This window comes from Cherax quadricarinatus, chromosome 1 (genome assembly GCF_038502225.1).
Source record: "Cherax quadricarinatus isolate ZL_2023a chromosome 1, ASM3850222v1, whole genome shotgun sequence".
NCBI classification, from domain to species: domain Eukaryota; kingdom Metazoa; phylum Arthropoda; class Malacostraca; order Decapoda; family Parastacidae; genus Cherax; species Cherax quadricarinatus.
The window spans coordinates 93,284,948-93,304,166 of NC_091292.1; the positions used below are offsets into that span (position 1 = coordinate 93,284,948).

Consider the following 19,219-nt stretch of genomic DNA (forward strand, 5'->3'; position numbering starts at 1 on the left):
AGGATGACTCCCACCCAGCCTTCCCTCCGTTACAGATTTATATACCATTCAAGTCATGCTATTGTGCTCCAAACTACCTCAACAACTCCTCAGGCATCTGAACAATGCTTTTAGTAACCCCACACCCAATCTCCAAACTTCAAATTCTTTGCATAATATTTATGCCATGCATTGCCCTCAAGCATGAAATCTTCACTGCCTTGGTACCACTATAGTCAAATACTTTCCCCATTTTGCTTCCATGGTTAATGTTTTTTGTCTCCACAGATGCCTCAGTGTACCACCCATCTTTTTTTACCCCTCATAAATTCTGAGAATCACCTCATCTTTCATAGACCCGTCCACCGACAAGTCCACTCCCAAATGTCTGAACTCTTTCACTTCCTCCATGTTCTCTCCATTTTTAAAAGCAAAGACCTGGACCTCAATTGTGGTATGACACTTAATCAGTTTGTAAGTGATTTTCGGGAACTGATTTTTTTTTCATTTATTGTCTTTTGTTTCCACACAGTTGTGACAAACTAACCATTACAACAAAATATAGTGCATCACAGCCTTAGTACCACATAATGTGCTGTATTGCCTGTTGAATTATAGGTGCAAAGAGCTTGTTGCACAATCAGAATTTTGGTAGTTTAAAGATTTTTTTACTGATGTCTTAGATTAATTCAAGTGAATCAATCTCTTCATAGTTGCTACTGGGACCATACATTGCTGTGTGCTAAATATTGGAATTTGGTCTTTGACAGCTGTTTTGGAAATTTATAATAAAATTTTTATTTATTAGAATATTGTTTTTGGTCAGTATCCTGGCAGTGCTTCAAACTGTTTTGAAGATTCAAATGCACATAAAAGAAAAAATATGCATCAATTATAATCATTTATGTTTGAGCTCTTCAGTTTTTATGTATTTTGCAGGTTTGGCAGGTGGCATGGGCACACCCTATGTATGGCAACATTTTAGCATCGTGCAGTTATGACCGTAAAGTAATAATTTGGCAAGAAGATGGTCACAAATGGAAAAAGGTTCATGAATATGCCAATCATGATTCATCAGGTATTTTTTAATAAGGTTTTCCACCTAATATATTTTGTTAGGTTTGTGTCTTTGCATTCCATATCGAACTCCAGTTATTGTATAGTTAATGCCTTTTGTTAGCCACAAAGAAGAGGGGCTTTAAGAAATATATTCAAAATGCCTCATGGCGAATTCCTTGTTTTATACTTGCCCTTCACATAGTCCAAGGATTAAGTCATTCTATTGTATAAAGTCTTGTCAATATCAGATGATGGTCCATGTCTTTGCTTTCATTTGAATTACATTAGCAATAGTATGCTGCACATCCTCCAAATTTATTAGTACAGTATTTCCCTATTACAATATTTTCTCCAAAATAATTTATATGCTACATTTTTACCCCCTTCTATTCTCTATTCTTCTTGTTCTTTTCAATATGATTGTTGGTGTCCAGTGTATATGGCACACTCAATTACTGCTATAAATTCTGTGCCTTTGGTTTGTGTGATTTGGTAAATACCATGCCCACACGTCATACACTATAAGTTCAGAGTAATTAAAAACTGCTTGCTCTACTGTATTGAAAAAACATATGAAACTTCTATGTAAAAAATTTCAATAGCCATTTTCTGGATTTCTTCTGAAGTCAAGAAAGACAGTGTCTGCTGTTTAAATGAAAAAGAACAGCATCTGCTGTTTGAATCAAGAAAGACAGCTTCTGCTGTTTGAATCGGGAAAGACAGCTTCTGCCGTTTGAATCGGGAAAGACAGCTTCTGCTGTTTGAATTGGTTAAGAAAGAGAAGCTGTTTGATTCGGGAAAGACAGCTTCTGCTGTTTGAATCGGGAAAGACAGCTTCTGCTGTTTGAATCGGGAAAGACAGCTTCTGCTGTTTGAATCGGTTAAGACAGCTTCTGCTGTTTGAATCAGGAAAGACAGCTTCTGCTGTTTGAATCAGGAAAGACAGCTTCTGCTCTTGGAATTGGGACAGACAGCTTATGCTGTTTGAATTGGGACAGCTTCTGCTGTTTGAATTGGGACAGACAGCTTCTGCTGTCTGAGTCGGGACAGACAGCTTCTGCTGTTCAGTTATGGATTGGTTAGCTTTTAAAATGGAATCAAGCATGGTAACTTTTGTAGATAATTTTTTTTTTTTTTTCAACAAGTCGGCCGTCTCCCACCAAGGCAGGGTGACCCAAAAAAGAAAGAAAATCCCCAAAAAGAAAATACTTTCATCATCATTCAACACTTTCACCACACTCACACATTATCACTGTTTTTGCAGAGGTGCTCAGAATACAACAGTTTAGAAGCATACACATATAAAGATACACAACATATCCCTCCAAACTGCCAATATCCCAAACCCCTCCTTTAAAGTGCAGGCATTGTACTTCCCATTTCCAGGACTCAAGTCCGATTATATGAAAATAACCGGTTTCCCTGAATCCCTTCACTAAATATTACCCTGCTCACACTCCAACAGATCGTCAGGTCCCAAGTACCATTCGTCTCCATTCACTCCTATCTAACACACTCATGCACGCTTGCTGGAAGTCAAAGCCCCTTGCCCACAAAACCTCCTTTACCCCCTCTCTCCAACCCTTTCGAGGATGACCCCTACCCCCCTTCTTTCCCCTATAGATTTATATGCTTTCCATGTCATTCTACTTTGATCCATTCTCTCTAAATGACTAAACCACCTCAACAACCCCTCTTCTGCTCTCTGACTAATACTTTTATTAACTCCACACCTTTTCCTAATTTCCACACTCCGAATTTTCTGCATAATATTTACACCACACATTGCCCTTAAACAGGACATCTCCACTGCCTCCAACCGTCTCCTCGCTGCTGCATTTACCACCCAAACTTCACACCCATATAAGAGTGTTGGTACTACTATACTTTCATACATTCCCTTCTTTGCCTCCATAGATAACGTTTTTTGACTCCACATATACCTCAACCCACCACTCACCTTTTTTCCCTCATCAATTCTATGATTAACCTCATCCTTCATAAATCCATCCGCCGACACGTCAACTCCCAAGTATCTGAAAACATTCACTTCTTCCATACTCCTCCTCCCCAATTTGATATCCAATTTTTCTTTATCTAAATCATTTGATACCCTCATCAAATTTCTCAAATTTCTTATCATTTGTCTTTTCACAACCAAATACATAACATAATAAGGGATAGTTTTAATATTCTTGAAATATTAGCTGGTTCCAGATTAGTACAGGTGATGCAGCCTCTCAGCAAGGTACTCATTTACTGACAACTCGGAGTTACGATAGCATCTCCGACCACTCGGTATTGTATACCATATGAGAACTTGGGTCATGGAAACAGGCAGCACGCCATCTCAGCGTCAAGCATCTCAGTCTCCTTCCCCCAGCCACTCAGTACACTGGCTTTCACAGTCTCCAAGACTACATATTCATACAAATTTGTATACTTCATTGTGCACCCCATAGTACAAGATGTCAGCAAAAAGGAGGATCTTGACTCCACCCGAAGGAAGCTCCAAGAAACAAAGGAAGGCTATTGATCTTGAGGTGAAAATTATAAGCAAATGTGAAGCTGGTAAGAAAGTGCAAGTGATAGCCTGTGACCTGAAGCTGGTACATTCTACTATTTCCACTATCTTGAAGGATAAAGATAGAATGAAAGAGGCAGTGAAAGCATTGACAGGATTTCAAGCCATAATAACTAGGCAACAGAAAGGCTTCATTCATGAATAATATGTTTTAAATGGTTGTTATAAATGCTTGAAGTATTGGTAATGGGTGGTTCCTCAATTAGCGACGAATTTGTTTAATCAACAAAGTCTTACAAACGGAACCCTGTCGCTAAATGAGGAGAGGTTGTATTGTATTCGCAAAAAAAAAAAAATTGATTTCTTAATTGTTCCATTCCTTCACCAGTAAAACTAAATTTGTTTGTCCAAATGGCACTGGTTATGGTATTCATAAGAAGTACTAATAAATTTTGAGTGTGTAGTATGTGTGTGATGTAATTCAAACCAAAGCCAAGAGATGGACCATCGTCTGATATGGACAACCCATATCTTCCATGGTAGTGCTAGAACACCAGTAATAATTCAACTTTTGTTTCACCAGCATCTTTCGTAACCATGTAATATGATCCATATGCATTTGAGTAACTTCAGATTTCACTCAAATTACTTTTAGACTATACCAATATATTCTCTTATTCTATGCTTCTTTCCTTCACAGTTTGTTTCTTTCATTTTAGAGAACTTAATATTCTTGCTCTTTTTGAATATCTTGGGATAATTGCTTTTCTAAGAATAGCAAGCCCCTTTATATTTGTTCATTTTTATACTGTTTAAAGTTTTTTATTGTTAATATAGTTTTTTTTTTTTTAATGCAGTGAACAGTTTGTGTTGGGCACCTCACGAGCATGGACTCATCCTTGCCTGTGCATCAGCAGATGGATCTTTCTCTGTCTTGACTTCAACAGCACACACATGGGAGTCAAAGAAAATCACTAGTGCCCATTCTGTAAGTTAATGCATGCTCGAGGACATTTGATCTGGATTGTTAACCCTTTCACTGTTGCGACCCCTGCTTACAAACTTGCTCTCAGCGTCGAAGAATTTAAAAAAAAAAAAAATTTCTTATGAAGTGATAGAGAATCCTTTTCCTGTGGTGATGGAACCAAAAGTACGAAATTTGATAGAAAACTTATGGAATTGCACTCTCATGAAGTTAGCAATTGCAGTGATATTTATGCATAAGCAGTTTTGCCCACTTTGAGCCCTATTTTCGGCCAATTCCATTGTTCCAGTCGACCAAACACAGCTATTTCGCTATAACTCCTTTCATTCTATCAATTTCAAAATAGGGTCCAGAATTAACAACGCAAACATTCCTAGCAGTAAAATAACATTTTCTCTGTTCACTAGTCATGTCTCCAGGCCCCACTTATATTACACTTGCTTTCCATTTTGAATTTTTATTCACACACAAAAGATGATTTACTGTTATGCATACTACTGCATTGTTGTAAAATCTTTCTTTCTTTCAACACATCGGCCATATCCCACTGAGGTGGGGTGGCCCAAAAGGAAAAACGAAAGTTTCTCCTTTTACATTTAGTAATATATACAGGAGAAGGGGTTACTAGCCCCTTGCTTCCGGCATTTTAGTTGCCTCTTACAACACGCATGGCTTACGGAGGAAGAATTCTGTTCCACTTCCCCATGGAGATAAGAGGAAATAAACAAGAACAAGAACTAGTAAGAAAATAGAAGAAAACCCAGAGGGAGGGGTGGGTGGGTGGGTGTGTGGGTGGGTGGGTGGGTGTGTGTGTGTGTGTGTGTGTGTGTGTGTGTGTAATATTTTTTTTTTTTTTCAACAAGTCGGCCGTCTCCCACCGAGGCAGGGTGACCCAAAAAAGAAAGAAAATCCCCAAAAAGAAAATACTTTCATCATTCAACACTTTCACCACACTCACACATTATCACTGTTTTTGCAGAGGTGCTCAGAATACAACAGTTTAGAAGCATATACGTATAAAGATACACAACATATCCCTCCAAACTGCCAATATCCCAAACCCCTCCTTGAAAGTGCAGGCATTGTACTTCCCATTTCCAGGACTCAAGTCCAACTATATGAAAATAACCGGTTTCCCTGAATCCCTTCACTAAATATTACCCTGCTCACACTCCAACAGATCGTCAGGTCCCAAGTACCATTTGTCTCCATTCACTCCTATCTAACACGCTCACGCATGCTTGCTGGAAGTCCAAGCCCCTCGCCCACAAAACCTCCTTTACCCCCTCTCTCCAACCCTTTCGAGGACGACCCCTACCCTGCCTTCCTTCCCCTATAGATTTATATGCTTTCCATGTTATTCTACTTCGATCCATTCTCTCTAAATGACCAAACCACCTCAACAATCCCTCTTCTGCCCTCTGACTAATACTTTTATTAACTCTACACCTTTTCCTAATTTCCACACTCCTAATTTTCTGCATAATATTTACACCACACATTGCCCTTAGACAGGACATCTCCACTGCCTCCAACTGTCTCCTCGCTGCTGCATTTACCACCCAAGCTTCACATCCATATAAGAGTGTTGGTACTACTATACTTTCATACATTCCCTTCTTTGCCTCCATAGATAACGTTTTTTAACTCCACATATACCTCAACGCACCACTCACCTTTTTTCCCTCATCAATTCTATGATTAACCTCATCCTTCATAAATCCATCCGCCGACACGTCAACTCCCAAGTATCTGAAAACATTCACTTCTTCCATACTCCTCCTCCCCAATTTGATATCCAATTTTTCTTTATCTAAATCATTTGATACCCTCATCACCTTACTCTTTTCTATGTTCACTTTCAACTTTCTACCTTTACACACATTCTCAAACTCATCCACTAACCTTTGCAATTTTTCTTTAGAATCTCCCATAAGCACAGTATCATCAGCAAAAAGTAACTGTGTCAATTCCCATTTTGAATTTGATTCCCCATAATTTAATCCCACCCCTCTCCCGAACACCCTAGCATTTACTTCTTTTACAACCCCATCTATAAATATATTAAACAACCATGGTGACATTACACATCCCTGTCTAAGACCTACTTCTACCGGGAAGTATTCTCCCTCTCTTCTACACACCCTAACCTGAGCCTCACTATCCTCATAAAAGCTCTTTACAGCATTTAGTAACTTACCACCTATTCCATATACTTGCAACATCTGCCACATTGGTCCTCTATCCACTCAATCATATGCCTTTTCTAAATTCATAAATGCAATAAAAACTTCCCTACCTTTATCTAAATACTGTTCACATATATGCTTCAATGTAAACACTTGATCTACACATCTCCTACCCACTCTGAAGCCTCCTTGCTCATCCACAATCCTACATTCTGTCTTACCTCTAATTCTTTCAATTATAACCCTACCGTATAATTTTCCTGGTATACTCAGTAAACTTATTCCTCTATAATTTTTACAATCTCTTTTGTCCCCTTTCCCTTTATATAAAGGGACTATACATGCTCTCCGCCAATCCCTAGGTACCTTCCCCTCTTTCATACATTTATTAAACAAAAGTACCAACCACACCAACACTATATCCCCCCCTGCTTTTAACATTTCTGTCATGATCCCATCAGTTCCAGCTGCTTTACCCTCTTTCATTCTACGTAATGCCTCATGTACCTCCACCACACTTACATTCTGCTCTTCTTCACTTCTAAAAGATGGTATACCTCCCTGGCCAGTGCATGAAATTACCGCCTCCCTTTCTTCCTCAACATTTAAAAGTTCCTCAAAATATTCTCGCCATCTACCTAATACCTCCCTCTCCCCATCTACTAACTCCCCTACTCTGTTTTTAACTGACAAATCCATACTTTCCCTAGGCTTTCTTGTTTAACTGACTCCAAATTTTTTTTCTTATTTTCATTAAAATTTCTTGACAGTGCCTCTCCCACTCTATCATCTGCTCTCCTTTTTCACTCTCTCACCACTCTCTTCACCTTTCTTTTACTCTCCATATACTCTGCTCTTCTTATAACACTTCTGCTTTGTAAAAACCTCTCATAAGCTACCTTTTTCTCTTTTATCACACCCTTTACTTCATCATTCCACCAATCACTCCTCTTTCCTCCTGCCCCCACCCTCCTATAACCACAAACTTCTGCCCCACATTCTAATACTGCATTTTTAAAACTATTCCAACCCTTTTCAACCCCCCCACTACTCATCTTTGCACTAGCCCACCTCTCTGCCAATAGTCGCTTATATATCACCCGAACTTCCTCCTCCCTTAGTTTATACACTTTCACCTCCCTCTTACTTGTTGTTGCCACCTTCCTCTTTTCCCATCTACCTCTTACTCTAACTGTAGCTACAACTAAATAATGATCCGATATATCAGTTGCCCCTCTATAAACATGTACATCCTGGAGCCTACCCATCAACCTTTTATCCACCAATACATAATCTAACAAACTACTTTCATTACGTGCTACATCATACCTTGTATATTTATTTATCCTCTTTTTCATAAAATATGTATTACCTATTACCAAATTTCTTTCTACACATAGCTCAATTAAAGGCTCCCCATTTACATTTACCCCTGGCACCCCAAATTTACCTACTACTCCCTCCATAACATTTTTACCCAATTTAGGATTGAAATCCCCAACCACCATTACTCTCACTCTTGATTCAAAACTCCCCACGCATTCACTCAACATTTCCCAGAATCTCTCTCTCTCCTCTACACTTCTCTCTTCTCCAGGTGCATACACGCTTACTATAACCCACTTTTCACATCCAATCTTTATTTTACTCCACATAATCCTTGAATTTATACAATTGTAATCCCTCTTTTCCTGCCATAGCTTATCCTTCAACATTATTGCTACTCCTTCTTTAGCTCTAACTCTATTTGAAACCCCTGACCTAATCCCATTTATTCCTCTCCATTGAAACTCTCCCACCCCCTTCAGCTTTGTTTCACTTAAAGCCAGGACATCCAGTTTCTTCTCATTCATAACATCCACAATCATCTCTTTCTTATCATTTGCACAACATCCATGAACATTCACACTTCCCACTTTGACAATTTTCTTATTCTTTTTAGTAATCTTTACAGGAAAAGGGGTTACTAGCCCATTGTTCCCGGCATTTTAGTTGACTTTTACAACACGCATGGCTTACGGAGGAAAGATTCTTATTCCACTTCCCCATGGATATAAAAGGAAAAGTAATAAGACCAAGAACTATTAAGATAAAATCAAAGAAAACTCAGATGAGTGTGTATGAATAAACGTGAACATGTATGTGTAGTGTGACCTAAGTGTAAGTAGAAGTAGCAAGACATGCCTGTAATCTTGCATATTTATGAGACAGACAAAAGACACCAGCAATCCTACCATCATGTAAAACAATTACAGGCTTTTGTTTTACACTCGCTTGGCAGGACGGTAGTACAGTGGTCCCTCGTTGTTCGTAATTAATCCGTTCCTGGAGCCGTTACTATAAACGAAATTTACTATTTACGAATCAATTTTCCCTATGAGAAATAATGTAAATACAATTAATCCGTTCCTTACACCCAGAAGTATTAAAACAAAAAAATTTTTAACATGAAATATACATGTAGTACATAAACAATACAATGGGAAATGATGAATGAAACATTAACACATTAACAGCATAACACTTACCTTTATTGGAGATTCTTCTTAGTGTATGGGAGACTGGAGGAGGAGAGAGAGTGGATTGTTTATAGTTTGGAAGGGAAATCCCCTTCCATCAACACCTCGGGTACCATTTGCTTTTCTGGGGTTGCTTCTCTTCTCTGTTTCTTAATGCCACTAGGACCACCTTGAGAGTCACTGGAGTCCTGTCTCACAAAATAACTGTGGAGAGAGCACTGTTTCTGGCTTCTCTTTAACACTTCCCTAAAATGGCCCAAAGCTTTGTCACTGTACATGTTGCCAACCTGGCTTGCAGCAACCTTGTTAGGGTGATGTTTCTCCATAAAGCTTTCCATCTTACCCCACATAGTAAAAAGCTCTTTAATTTCTGAAGAAGGCACCTTCTTCCATCTCTCTTCCTCGTCCTCTGCAGCAAGATTCTGAGCTGCGATGTGTTGCTCTTCCTGCTGAAGCTCTTGCAGCTCCTCGGAGATGAGCTCTTCATTGTGGTCTTCCTCCAAACTCACATCCAACCCCATGGAACTCCCCAGTGCCACAATTGATTTTACAACAGACATAGGCTCATTAGGGTCAGTCCCAAATCCTTCAAAATCCCTCTTGTCGACACAATCTGGCCACAATTTTCTCCAGGCAGAGTTCAAAGTCCTGGTAGTCACTCCCTCCCAAGCCATACCTATAAGGGTTATGCAGTGGAGGATGCTGAAGTGTTCTCTCCAAAATTCCCTTAGGGTCAAGTGAGTGTCTGTGGTCACAGTCAAGCACCTGTGAAACATTGCTTTTGTATAGAGTTTTTTAAAGTTTGCAATAACCTGCTGGTCCATGGGTTGGAGGAGAGAAGTGGTATTCGGGGTCAAGAACTTTACTGTGATGAACCCAAACTCCTCGAAAATTAGGTCATCCAAGTTTGGAGGATGAGCATGTGCATTGTCCATTACTAGCATGCACTTGAGATCCAATTTCTTTTCCAGGAGATACTCCTTCACACTAGGGCCAAACACTTCATTGAACCACTCGACGAAAATTTCCCTCATGACCCATGCCTTACTATTAGATTTCCAAAACACACACAATTTACTCTTCATAACATTGTTTTTCCTGAACACTCTGGGATTTTCAGAATGGTACACTAGTAATGGCTTCACTTTGAAATCCCCACTAGCATTAGCTCAGAACATTAGCGTCAGCCTGTCTTTCATAGGCTTATGTCCTGGCATTGCCTTTTCCTCTTGTGTAATGAAGGTCCTCTTTGGCATTTTCTTCCAAAAGAGGCCTGTTTCGTCACAATTGAACACTTGTTCAGGTTTCAGTCCTTCACTGTTTATGTACTCCTTGAATTCATGCACATATTTTTCAGCCGCCTTGTGGTCCGAACTGGCAGCCTCACCATGCCTTACCACACTGTGTATGCCAGTACGGTTCTTAAATCTCTCAAACCAGCCTTTGCTGGCCTTAAAATCACTCACTTCACCACTATTTGCAGGCAATTTCTTTACCAAATCTTCATGCAACTGCCTAGCCTTTTCACAAATAAACGAAGTCATAAGAGTATCTCCTGCTAATTGTTTCTCATTTATCCACACCAATAATAACTTCTCAACCTCTTCCAGTACTGGTGATCTCATTTTTGTCAGCATAGTTACTCCCTTTGCAACAACAGTATCCTTTATTTAATTTTTCTTGGCCACTATAGAACATAAGGTTGTGTAGGGTTTCTTATACATCCTGGACAGTTCGGCCACACTTGTACCACTTTCATATTGTTCAATGATGGTTTTCTTAAATTCAATCGTATTTCTCACCTTCTTTACCACAGGCTTGGCACTAGGAGCTTTCTTTGGAGCAATGGTAGCTTATTTAGTACTTGCAAGCACTAAAATAAATGGAATATTATGAAATATTTCGCTGGAGCACGCGAGGGGACCTTCGCTCACTGGTAAACAATGCCAGACTGGCTGCTGCCCTGGCTCATGCTGTGCATATGCGTCCCGGACGAACTATGACTCGCGAGTCAACCTATGAAAAGCGAGTCCATGTTTATACGAAAATACCCCTATGATTGGCGAATTTTACGATTGCCGGGAACTACGAAAAGCGGGGGACCACTGTACCTCCCTGGGTGGTTGCTGTCTACCAACCTACTACATAGTACAGTGGACCCCCGCATACCGCACGCATCGCATACCGTACAATCCACATACCGCTCGCTTTTTTCGCAAAAATTTTGCCTCGCATACCGCCCAGAAACCCGCTCACCGCTCTTCGTCTGAGACGCGTCCAATGTGCGGCCTGAGCCACGCTCACATGTTCCGCCGGTGGCATTGTTTACCAGCCAGCCTCCGCGGTAACATCCAAGCATACAATCGGAACATTTCGTATTATTACAGTGTTTTTGGTGATTTTTTCTGGAAAATAAGTGACCATGGGCCCCAAGAAAGCTTCTAGTGCCAACCCTACAGCAATAAGGGTGAGAATTACTATAGAGATGAAGAAAAAGATCATTGATAAGTATGAAAGTGGAGTGCATGTCTCCAAGCTGGCCAGGTTGTATAATAAACCCCAATCAACCATCGCTACTATTGGTGGTACAGCTGCTGCTGCTGCTGCTGTACCACCGTCAGCTGCTGCTGCACTGTCAGCTGCTGCTGCTGTTGTACCACCGTCAGCTGCTGCTGCTGTTGTACCACCGTCAGCTGCTGCTGCTGCTGTAGTACCGTCTGCTGCTGCTGTAGCATTGTCTGCTGCTGCTGTAGCATCATCTGCTGCTGCTGTAGCATCGTCTGCTGCTGCTGTAGCATCATCTGCTGCTGCTGTAGCATTGTCTGCTGCTGCTGTAGCATCGTCTGCTGCTGCTGTAGCATCGTCTGTTGCTGCTGTAGCATCGTCTGCTGCTGCTGTAGCATCATCTGTTGCTGCTGTAGCATCGTCTGTTGCTGCTGTACCACCGTCAGCTGCTGCTGCTGCTGTAGCACCGTTGTTGGTGTGGCTTATTGAGAATACCAAGAAACAATTAACCCCAGAGGATTTGCCACCCAGGATAGCCCAAAAAAGTCAGTGTCATCGAAGACTGTCTAACTTATTTCCATTGGGGTCCTTAATCTTGTCTCCCAGGATGCAACCCACACCAGTCGACTAACACCCAGGTGAACAGGGAAAAATGCCTGGAACTAGTGCTCATATTGGTGAATTTAAAGCCAGCAAAGGTTGGTTTGAGAGATTTAAGAATCGTAGTGGCATACACAGTGTGATAAGGCCTGTTCTGGAAGAAAATGCCAAACAGGACCTACAGTACTCAGGAAGAAAAGGCACTCCCAGGATACAGTGTCTCATCAGTCATTGCTGCATCTTCAATAAAGGTAAGTGTCATTTATTCTTCATTTAGTAGAGTAGTACATGCACAATATATATTGTGCATGTACTACTCTACTATTGTGCATGTATCCTTCTCTTTGTGTGTAGGAAAATGTATATTTCATGTGGTAAAATTTTTTTTTCATACTTTTGGGTGTCTTGCACGGATTAATTTGATTTCCATTATTTCTTATGGGGAAAATTCATTCGCATACCGAACATTTCGCATAACAATCAGCCCTCTTGCACAGATTGAAGTCACTATGCGGGGGTCCACTGTAGTAGGTTGTAGACAGCAGCCGCCCAGGGAGGTACTACCGTCCTGCCAAGTGAGTGTAAAATGAAAGCCTGTAATTGTTTTACATGATGGTAGGATTGCTGGTGTCCATTTTTCTGTCTCATAAACATGCAAGGTTTCAGGTATGTCTTGCTACTTCTACTTACACTTAGGTCACACTTCACATACATGTACAAGCATATATATACACACCCCGCTGGGTTTTCTTCTATTTTCTTACTAGTTCTTGTTTATTTCCTCTTACCTCCATGGGGAAGTGGAACAGAATTCTTCCTCCGTAAGCCATGCGTGTTGTAAGAGGCGACTAAAATGCCAGGAGCAAGGGGCTAGTAACCCCTTCTTCTGTATACAGTGGTCCCTCGATAATCGTCCAGCCTGAAAGTCGTCCATTTCGGAAATAGTCCTGTTTTTTCGTCAAAATATTGGCTTGGAAATGGTCCGGTAACTCGCTAATAGTCCTTCGTTCCGGACACGTACTCACGGTCTGAGCCACCTCGAGCTGCCTCTGCCTTTCCTTCCCAGCCAGTGTGCCATTGTTTACCAGTGAGCGACGGTTACCTCACGTGCTCCAGAGAAATATTTCATATTTCATTTATTTTAGTGCTTGCAAGTTATTTAAGTGCTAAATAAGGTAAAATGGCTCCAAAGAAAGCTCCTAGTGCCAAGCCTTTGGTAAAGAAGGTGAGAAATACGATTGAATTTAAGAAAAACATCATTGAACAATACGATAGTGGCGTACGTGTGGGCGAACTGGCCAGGATGTATAACAAATCCCGTACAACCATATCTTCCATCATAGCCAAGAAAAAGGAAATCAAGGATGCTGTTGTTGCAAAGGGGGTAAATAGGCTGACAAAAATGAGATCACCAGTACTCGAAGATGTTGAGAAGTTATTATTGGTGTGGATAAATGAGAAACAATTAGCAGGAGATAGTCTTATGACGTCGCTTATTTGTGAAAAGGCTAGGCAGTTGCATGACGATTTGGTAAAGAAATTGCCTGCAACTAGTGGTGATGTGAGTGAATTTAAGGCCAGCAAAGGCTGGTTTGAGAGATTCAAGAAGCGTACTGGCATACACAGTGTGATGAGGCATGGTGAGGCTGCCAGTTCGGACCACAAGGCAGCTGAAAAATATGTGCATGAATTCAAGGAGTACATAAACAGTGAAGGACTGAAACCTGAACAAGTGTTCAATTGTGATGAAACAGGCCTCTTTTGGAAGAAAATGCCAAAGAGGACCTACATTACTCAGGAAGAAAAGGTGCTGCCAGGACACAAGCCTATGAAAGACAGGCTGACGCTAATGTTCTGTGCTAATGCTAGTGGGGATTTCAAAGTGAAGCCGTTACTAGTGTACCATTCTGAAAATCCCAGAGTGTTCAGGAAAAACAATGTTATGAAGAGTAAATTGTGTGTGTTTTGGAAATCTAATAGTAAGGCATGGGTCACGAGGGAAATTTTTGTCGAGTGGTTCAATGAAGTGTTTGGCCCTAGTGTGAAGGAGTATCTCCTGGAAAAGAAATTGGATCTCAAGTGCGTGCTAGTAATGGACAATGCACCTGCTCATCCTCCAAACTTGGATGACCTAATTTTCGAGGAGTTTGGGTTCATCACAGTAAAGTTCTTGACCCCGAATACCACTCCTCTCCTCCAACCCATGGACCAGCAGGTTGTTGCAAACTTTAAAAAACTCTACACAAAAGCAATGTTTCACAGGTGCTTGACTGTGACCACAGACACTCACTTGACCCTAAGGGAATTTTGGAGAGAACACTTCAGCATCCTCCACTGCATAACCCTTATAGGTATGGCTTGGGAGGGAGTGACTACCAGGACTTTGAACTCTGCCTGGAGAAAATTGTGGCCAGATTGTGTCGACAGGAGGGATTTTGAAGGATTTGGGACTGACCCTAATGAGCCTATGTCTGTTGTAAAATCAATTGGGGAGTTCCATGGGGTTGGATGTGAGTCTGGAGGATGTGGAAGAATTGGTGGAAGACCACAATGAAGAGCTCACCACTGAGGAGCTGCAAGAGCTTCAGCAGGAAGAGCAACACATCGCAGCTCAGAATCTTGCTGCAGAGGAGGAAGAGAGATGGAAGAAGGTGCCTTCTTCAGAAATTAAAGAGCTTTTTACTATGTGGGGTAAGATGGAAAGCTTTATGGAGAAACATCACCATAACAAGGTTGTTGCGAACAGGTTGGCAACATGTACAGTGACAAAGTCTTGGGCCATTTTAGGGAAGTGTTAAAGACACGCCAGAAACAGAGCTGTCTCCACAGTTATTTTGTGAGACAGGACTCCAGTGACTCAAGGTGGTCCTAGTGGCATTAAGAAACAATGAAGAGAAGCAACCCCAGAAAAGCAAATGGTACCTGAGGTGTTGATGGAAGGGGATTCCCCTTCCAAACTATAACCAATCCACTCTCTCTCCTCCTCCAGTCTCCCATACACTAAGAAGAATCTCCAATAAAGGTAAGTGTTATGCTGTTAATGTTTCATTCATCATTTCCCATTGTATTGTTTATGTACTACATGTACAGTGGACCCCCGGTTAACGATATTTTTTCACTCCAGAAGTATGTTCAGGTGCCAGTACCGACCGAATTTGTTCCCACAAGAAATATTGTGAAGTAGATTAGTCCATTTCAGACCCCCAAACATACACGTACAAACGCACTTACATAAATACACTTACATAATTGGTCACATTCGGAGGTAATCGTCATGCGGGGGTCCACTGTATATTTCATGTTAAAAATTTTTTGTTTTAATACTTCTGGGTGTCAGGAACGGATTATTTGTATTTACATTATTTCTCATAGGGAAAATTGATTCGTAAATCGTAAATTTCGTTTATAGTAACGGCTCCAGGAACGGATTAATTACGAACAACGAGGGACCGCTTGTTGAAAAAAAAAATATGTATATATATATATATATATTTTATATATATATATATATATATATATATATATATATATATATATATATATATATATATATATATATATATATATATATATATATATATATATATATATATATATATATATACACACACACATATATATATATATATATACAGTGGACCCCCGCTTAACGATCACCTCCAAATGCGACCAATTATGTAAGTGTATTTATGTAAGTGCGTTTGTACGTGTATGTTTGGGGGTCTGAAATGGACTAATCTACTTCACAATATTCCTTATGGGAAAAAATTCGGTCAGTACTGGCACCTGAACATACTACTGGAATGAAAAAAGTTCGTTAACCGGGGGTCCACTGTACATACATTTTTTTTTTTTTTTTTTTTTTTTTTTTTTTTTTTTTTTTATTATTATTATCACACTGGCCGATTCCCACCAAGGCAGGGTGGCCCGAAAAAGAAAAACTTTCACCATCATTCACTCCATCACTGTCTTGCCAGAAGGGTGCTTTACACTACAGTTTTTAAACTGCAACATTAACACCCCTCCTTCAGAGTGCAGGCACTGTACTTCCCATCTCCAGGACTCAAGTCCGGCCTGCCGGTTTCCCTGAATCCCTTCATAAATGTTACTTTGCTCACACTCCAACAGCACGTCAAGTATTAAAAACCATTTGTCTCCATTCACTCCTATCAAACACGCTCACGCATGCCTGCTGGAAGTCCAAGTCCCTCGCACACAAAACCTCCTTTACCCCCTCCCTCCAACCTTTCCTAGGCCGACCCCTACCCCGCCTTCCTTCCACTACAGACTGATACACTCTTGAAGTAATTCTGTTTCGCTCCATTCTCTCTACATGTCTGAACCACCTCAACAACCCTTCCTCGGCCCTCTGGACAACAGTTTTGGTAATCCCACACCTCCTCCTAACTTCCAAACTACGAATTCTCTGCATTATATTCACACCACACATTGCCCTCAGACATGACATCTCCACTGCCTCCAGCCTTCTCCTCGCTGCAACATTCATCACCCACGCTTCACACCCATATAAGAGCGTTGGTAAAACTATACTCTCATACATTCCCCTCTTTGCCTATGTATGAGAGTATAGTTTTACCAACGCTCTTATATGGGTGTATATATATATTTTTTTTTTCAACAAGTCGGCCGTCTCCCACCGAGGCAGGGTGACCCAAAAAAGAAAGAAAATCCCCAAAAAGAAAATACTTTCATCATCATTCAACACTTTCACCACACTCACACATTATCACTGCTTTTGCAGAGGTGCTCAGAATACAACAGTTTAGAAGCATATACGTATAAAGATACACAGCATACCCCTCCAAACTGCCAATATCCCAAACCCCTCCTTTAAAGTGCAGGCATTGTACTTCCCATTTCCAGGACTCAAGTCTGACTATATGAAAATAACCGGTTTCCCTGAATCCCTTCATTAAATATTACCCTGCTCACACTCCAACAGATCGTCAGGTCCCAAGTATCATTCGTCTCCATTCACTCCTATCTAACACGCTCATGCACGCTTGCTGGAAGTCCAAGCCCCTCGCCCACAAAACCTCCTTTACCCCCTCTTTCCAACCCTTTCGAGGACGACCCCTACCCCTCCTTCCTTCCTCTATAGATTTATATGCTTTCCATGTCATTCTACTTTGATCCATTCTCTCTAAATGACCAAACCACCTCAACAACCCCTCTTCTGCCCTCTGACTAATGCTTTTATTAATTCCACACCTTCTCCTAATTTCCACACTCCGAATTTTCTGCATAATATTTACACCACACATTGCCCTTAGACAGGACATCTCCACTGCCTCCAACCGTCTCCTCGCTGCTGCATTTACCACCCAAGCTTCACATCCATATAAGAGTGTTGGTACTACTATACCTTCATACATTCCCTTCTTTGCCTCCATAGATAACGTTTTCTGACTCCACATATACCTCAACGCACCACTCACCTTTTTTCCCTCATCAATTCTATGATTAACCTCATCCTTCATAAATCCATCCGCCGACACGTCAACTCCCAAGTATCTGAAAACATTCACATACTCCTCCTCCCCAATTTGATATCCAATTTTTCTTCATCTAAATCATTTGATACCCTCATCACCTTACTCTTTTCTATGTTCACTTTCACACCTTTACACACATTCTCAAACTCATCTACTAACCTTTGCAATTTTTCTTTAGAATCTCCCATAAGCACAGTATCATCAGCAAAAAGTAACTGTGTCAATTCCCATTTTGAATTTGATTCCCCATAATTTAATCCCACCCCTCTCCCGAACATTCTTCTTTTACAACCCCATCTATAAATATATTAAACAACCATGGTGACATTACACATCCCTGTCTAATTTTTACCCTCCCTCTCTTCTACACACCCTAACCTATATATATATATCTACAGGTCTCCCTCAACATTCACGTTTTCAGCTTTCGTGGGCTTCACACATTCGCGAATTCCCAACCGCCAAATTCCCAGCCGCCAAATCATATTCAAGTTTCCCGCCACCTGCGAGTCCCTACTACCCTCCCACCGACCCCCGCAACTGGCAGCCAGCCCTTCCACCACTCAGTGTGGTGAGTGTTTTGTTTGTTCATTGTTTGCTATTAAACTGCAGTATAAATAATATAAACCCATTCATGATTGCATATTGGAATGGTTATTCGGACAGGTATTAGACGGTGACATGTGTTTAGTCTTGAACACAGCAAAGAATCAAACATTTCTGCTACTGCTAATAATAACAATAGTAATAATAATAATAATAATAATAATAATAATAATAAATACGATATAATTGAAGAAGGAAGTTGTACAAAAATACGAGGGAGTGGTTGACACATCATCAGTGTGGCTTTGTTTATGCTGGAGTGAGCATTAGTCTCCCTGCTCTAATAAACATTTCACAATAATTCATTGTGTTTGGTACTTGTAGATTGAGTGCGACTGGAGTGGTAGAGGCAGCTGTTGAGGCAGCTGTTGAGGCAGCTGTTGAGGCAGCGATTGTGGCAGTGGGTGAGGCAGAGATTGAGGCAGAGGGTGAGGCAGCTGTTGAGGCAGCAATTGAGGCAGCGATTGAGGCAGTGGTTGAGGCAGCTGTTGAGGCAGCGATTGAGGCAGTGGGTGAGGCAGCTGTTGAGGTAGCGATTGATGCAGTGGGTGAGGCAGCTGTTGAGGCAGTGCATGAGGCAGCTGTTGAGGCAGTGATTAAGGCAGCTGTTGAGGCAGCGATTGAGGCAGCGATTGAGGCAGCTGTTGAGGCAGCGATTGAGGCAGCTGTTGAGGCAGCTGTTGAGGCAGCGATTGAGGCAGTGGTCACTGAGGCAGCTGTTGAGGCAGCGGGTGAGG

The 19,219-nt window shown here is 41.0% G+C and overlaps 1 protein-coding gene across 1 annotated transcript in view; it reads left to right on the forward strand.

Annotated features, from left to right (window-relative positions):
- The window catches only part of Sec13 (secretory 13), a 59,508-nt gene that overhangs the window by 28,411 nt on the left and 11,878 nt on the right, over positions 1–19,219 (forward strand). The window contains exons 3-4 of the mRNA XM_070084340.1: positions 919–1,057; positions 4,420–4,550. Of these exons, the coding sequence (XP_069940441.1) occupies positions 919–1,057; positions 4,420–4,550 (270 nt within the window). The remainder of the gene's footprint in view (positions 1–918; positions 1,058–4,419; positions 4,551–19,219) is intronic.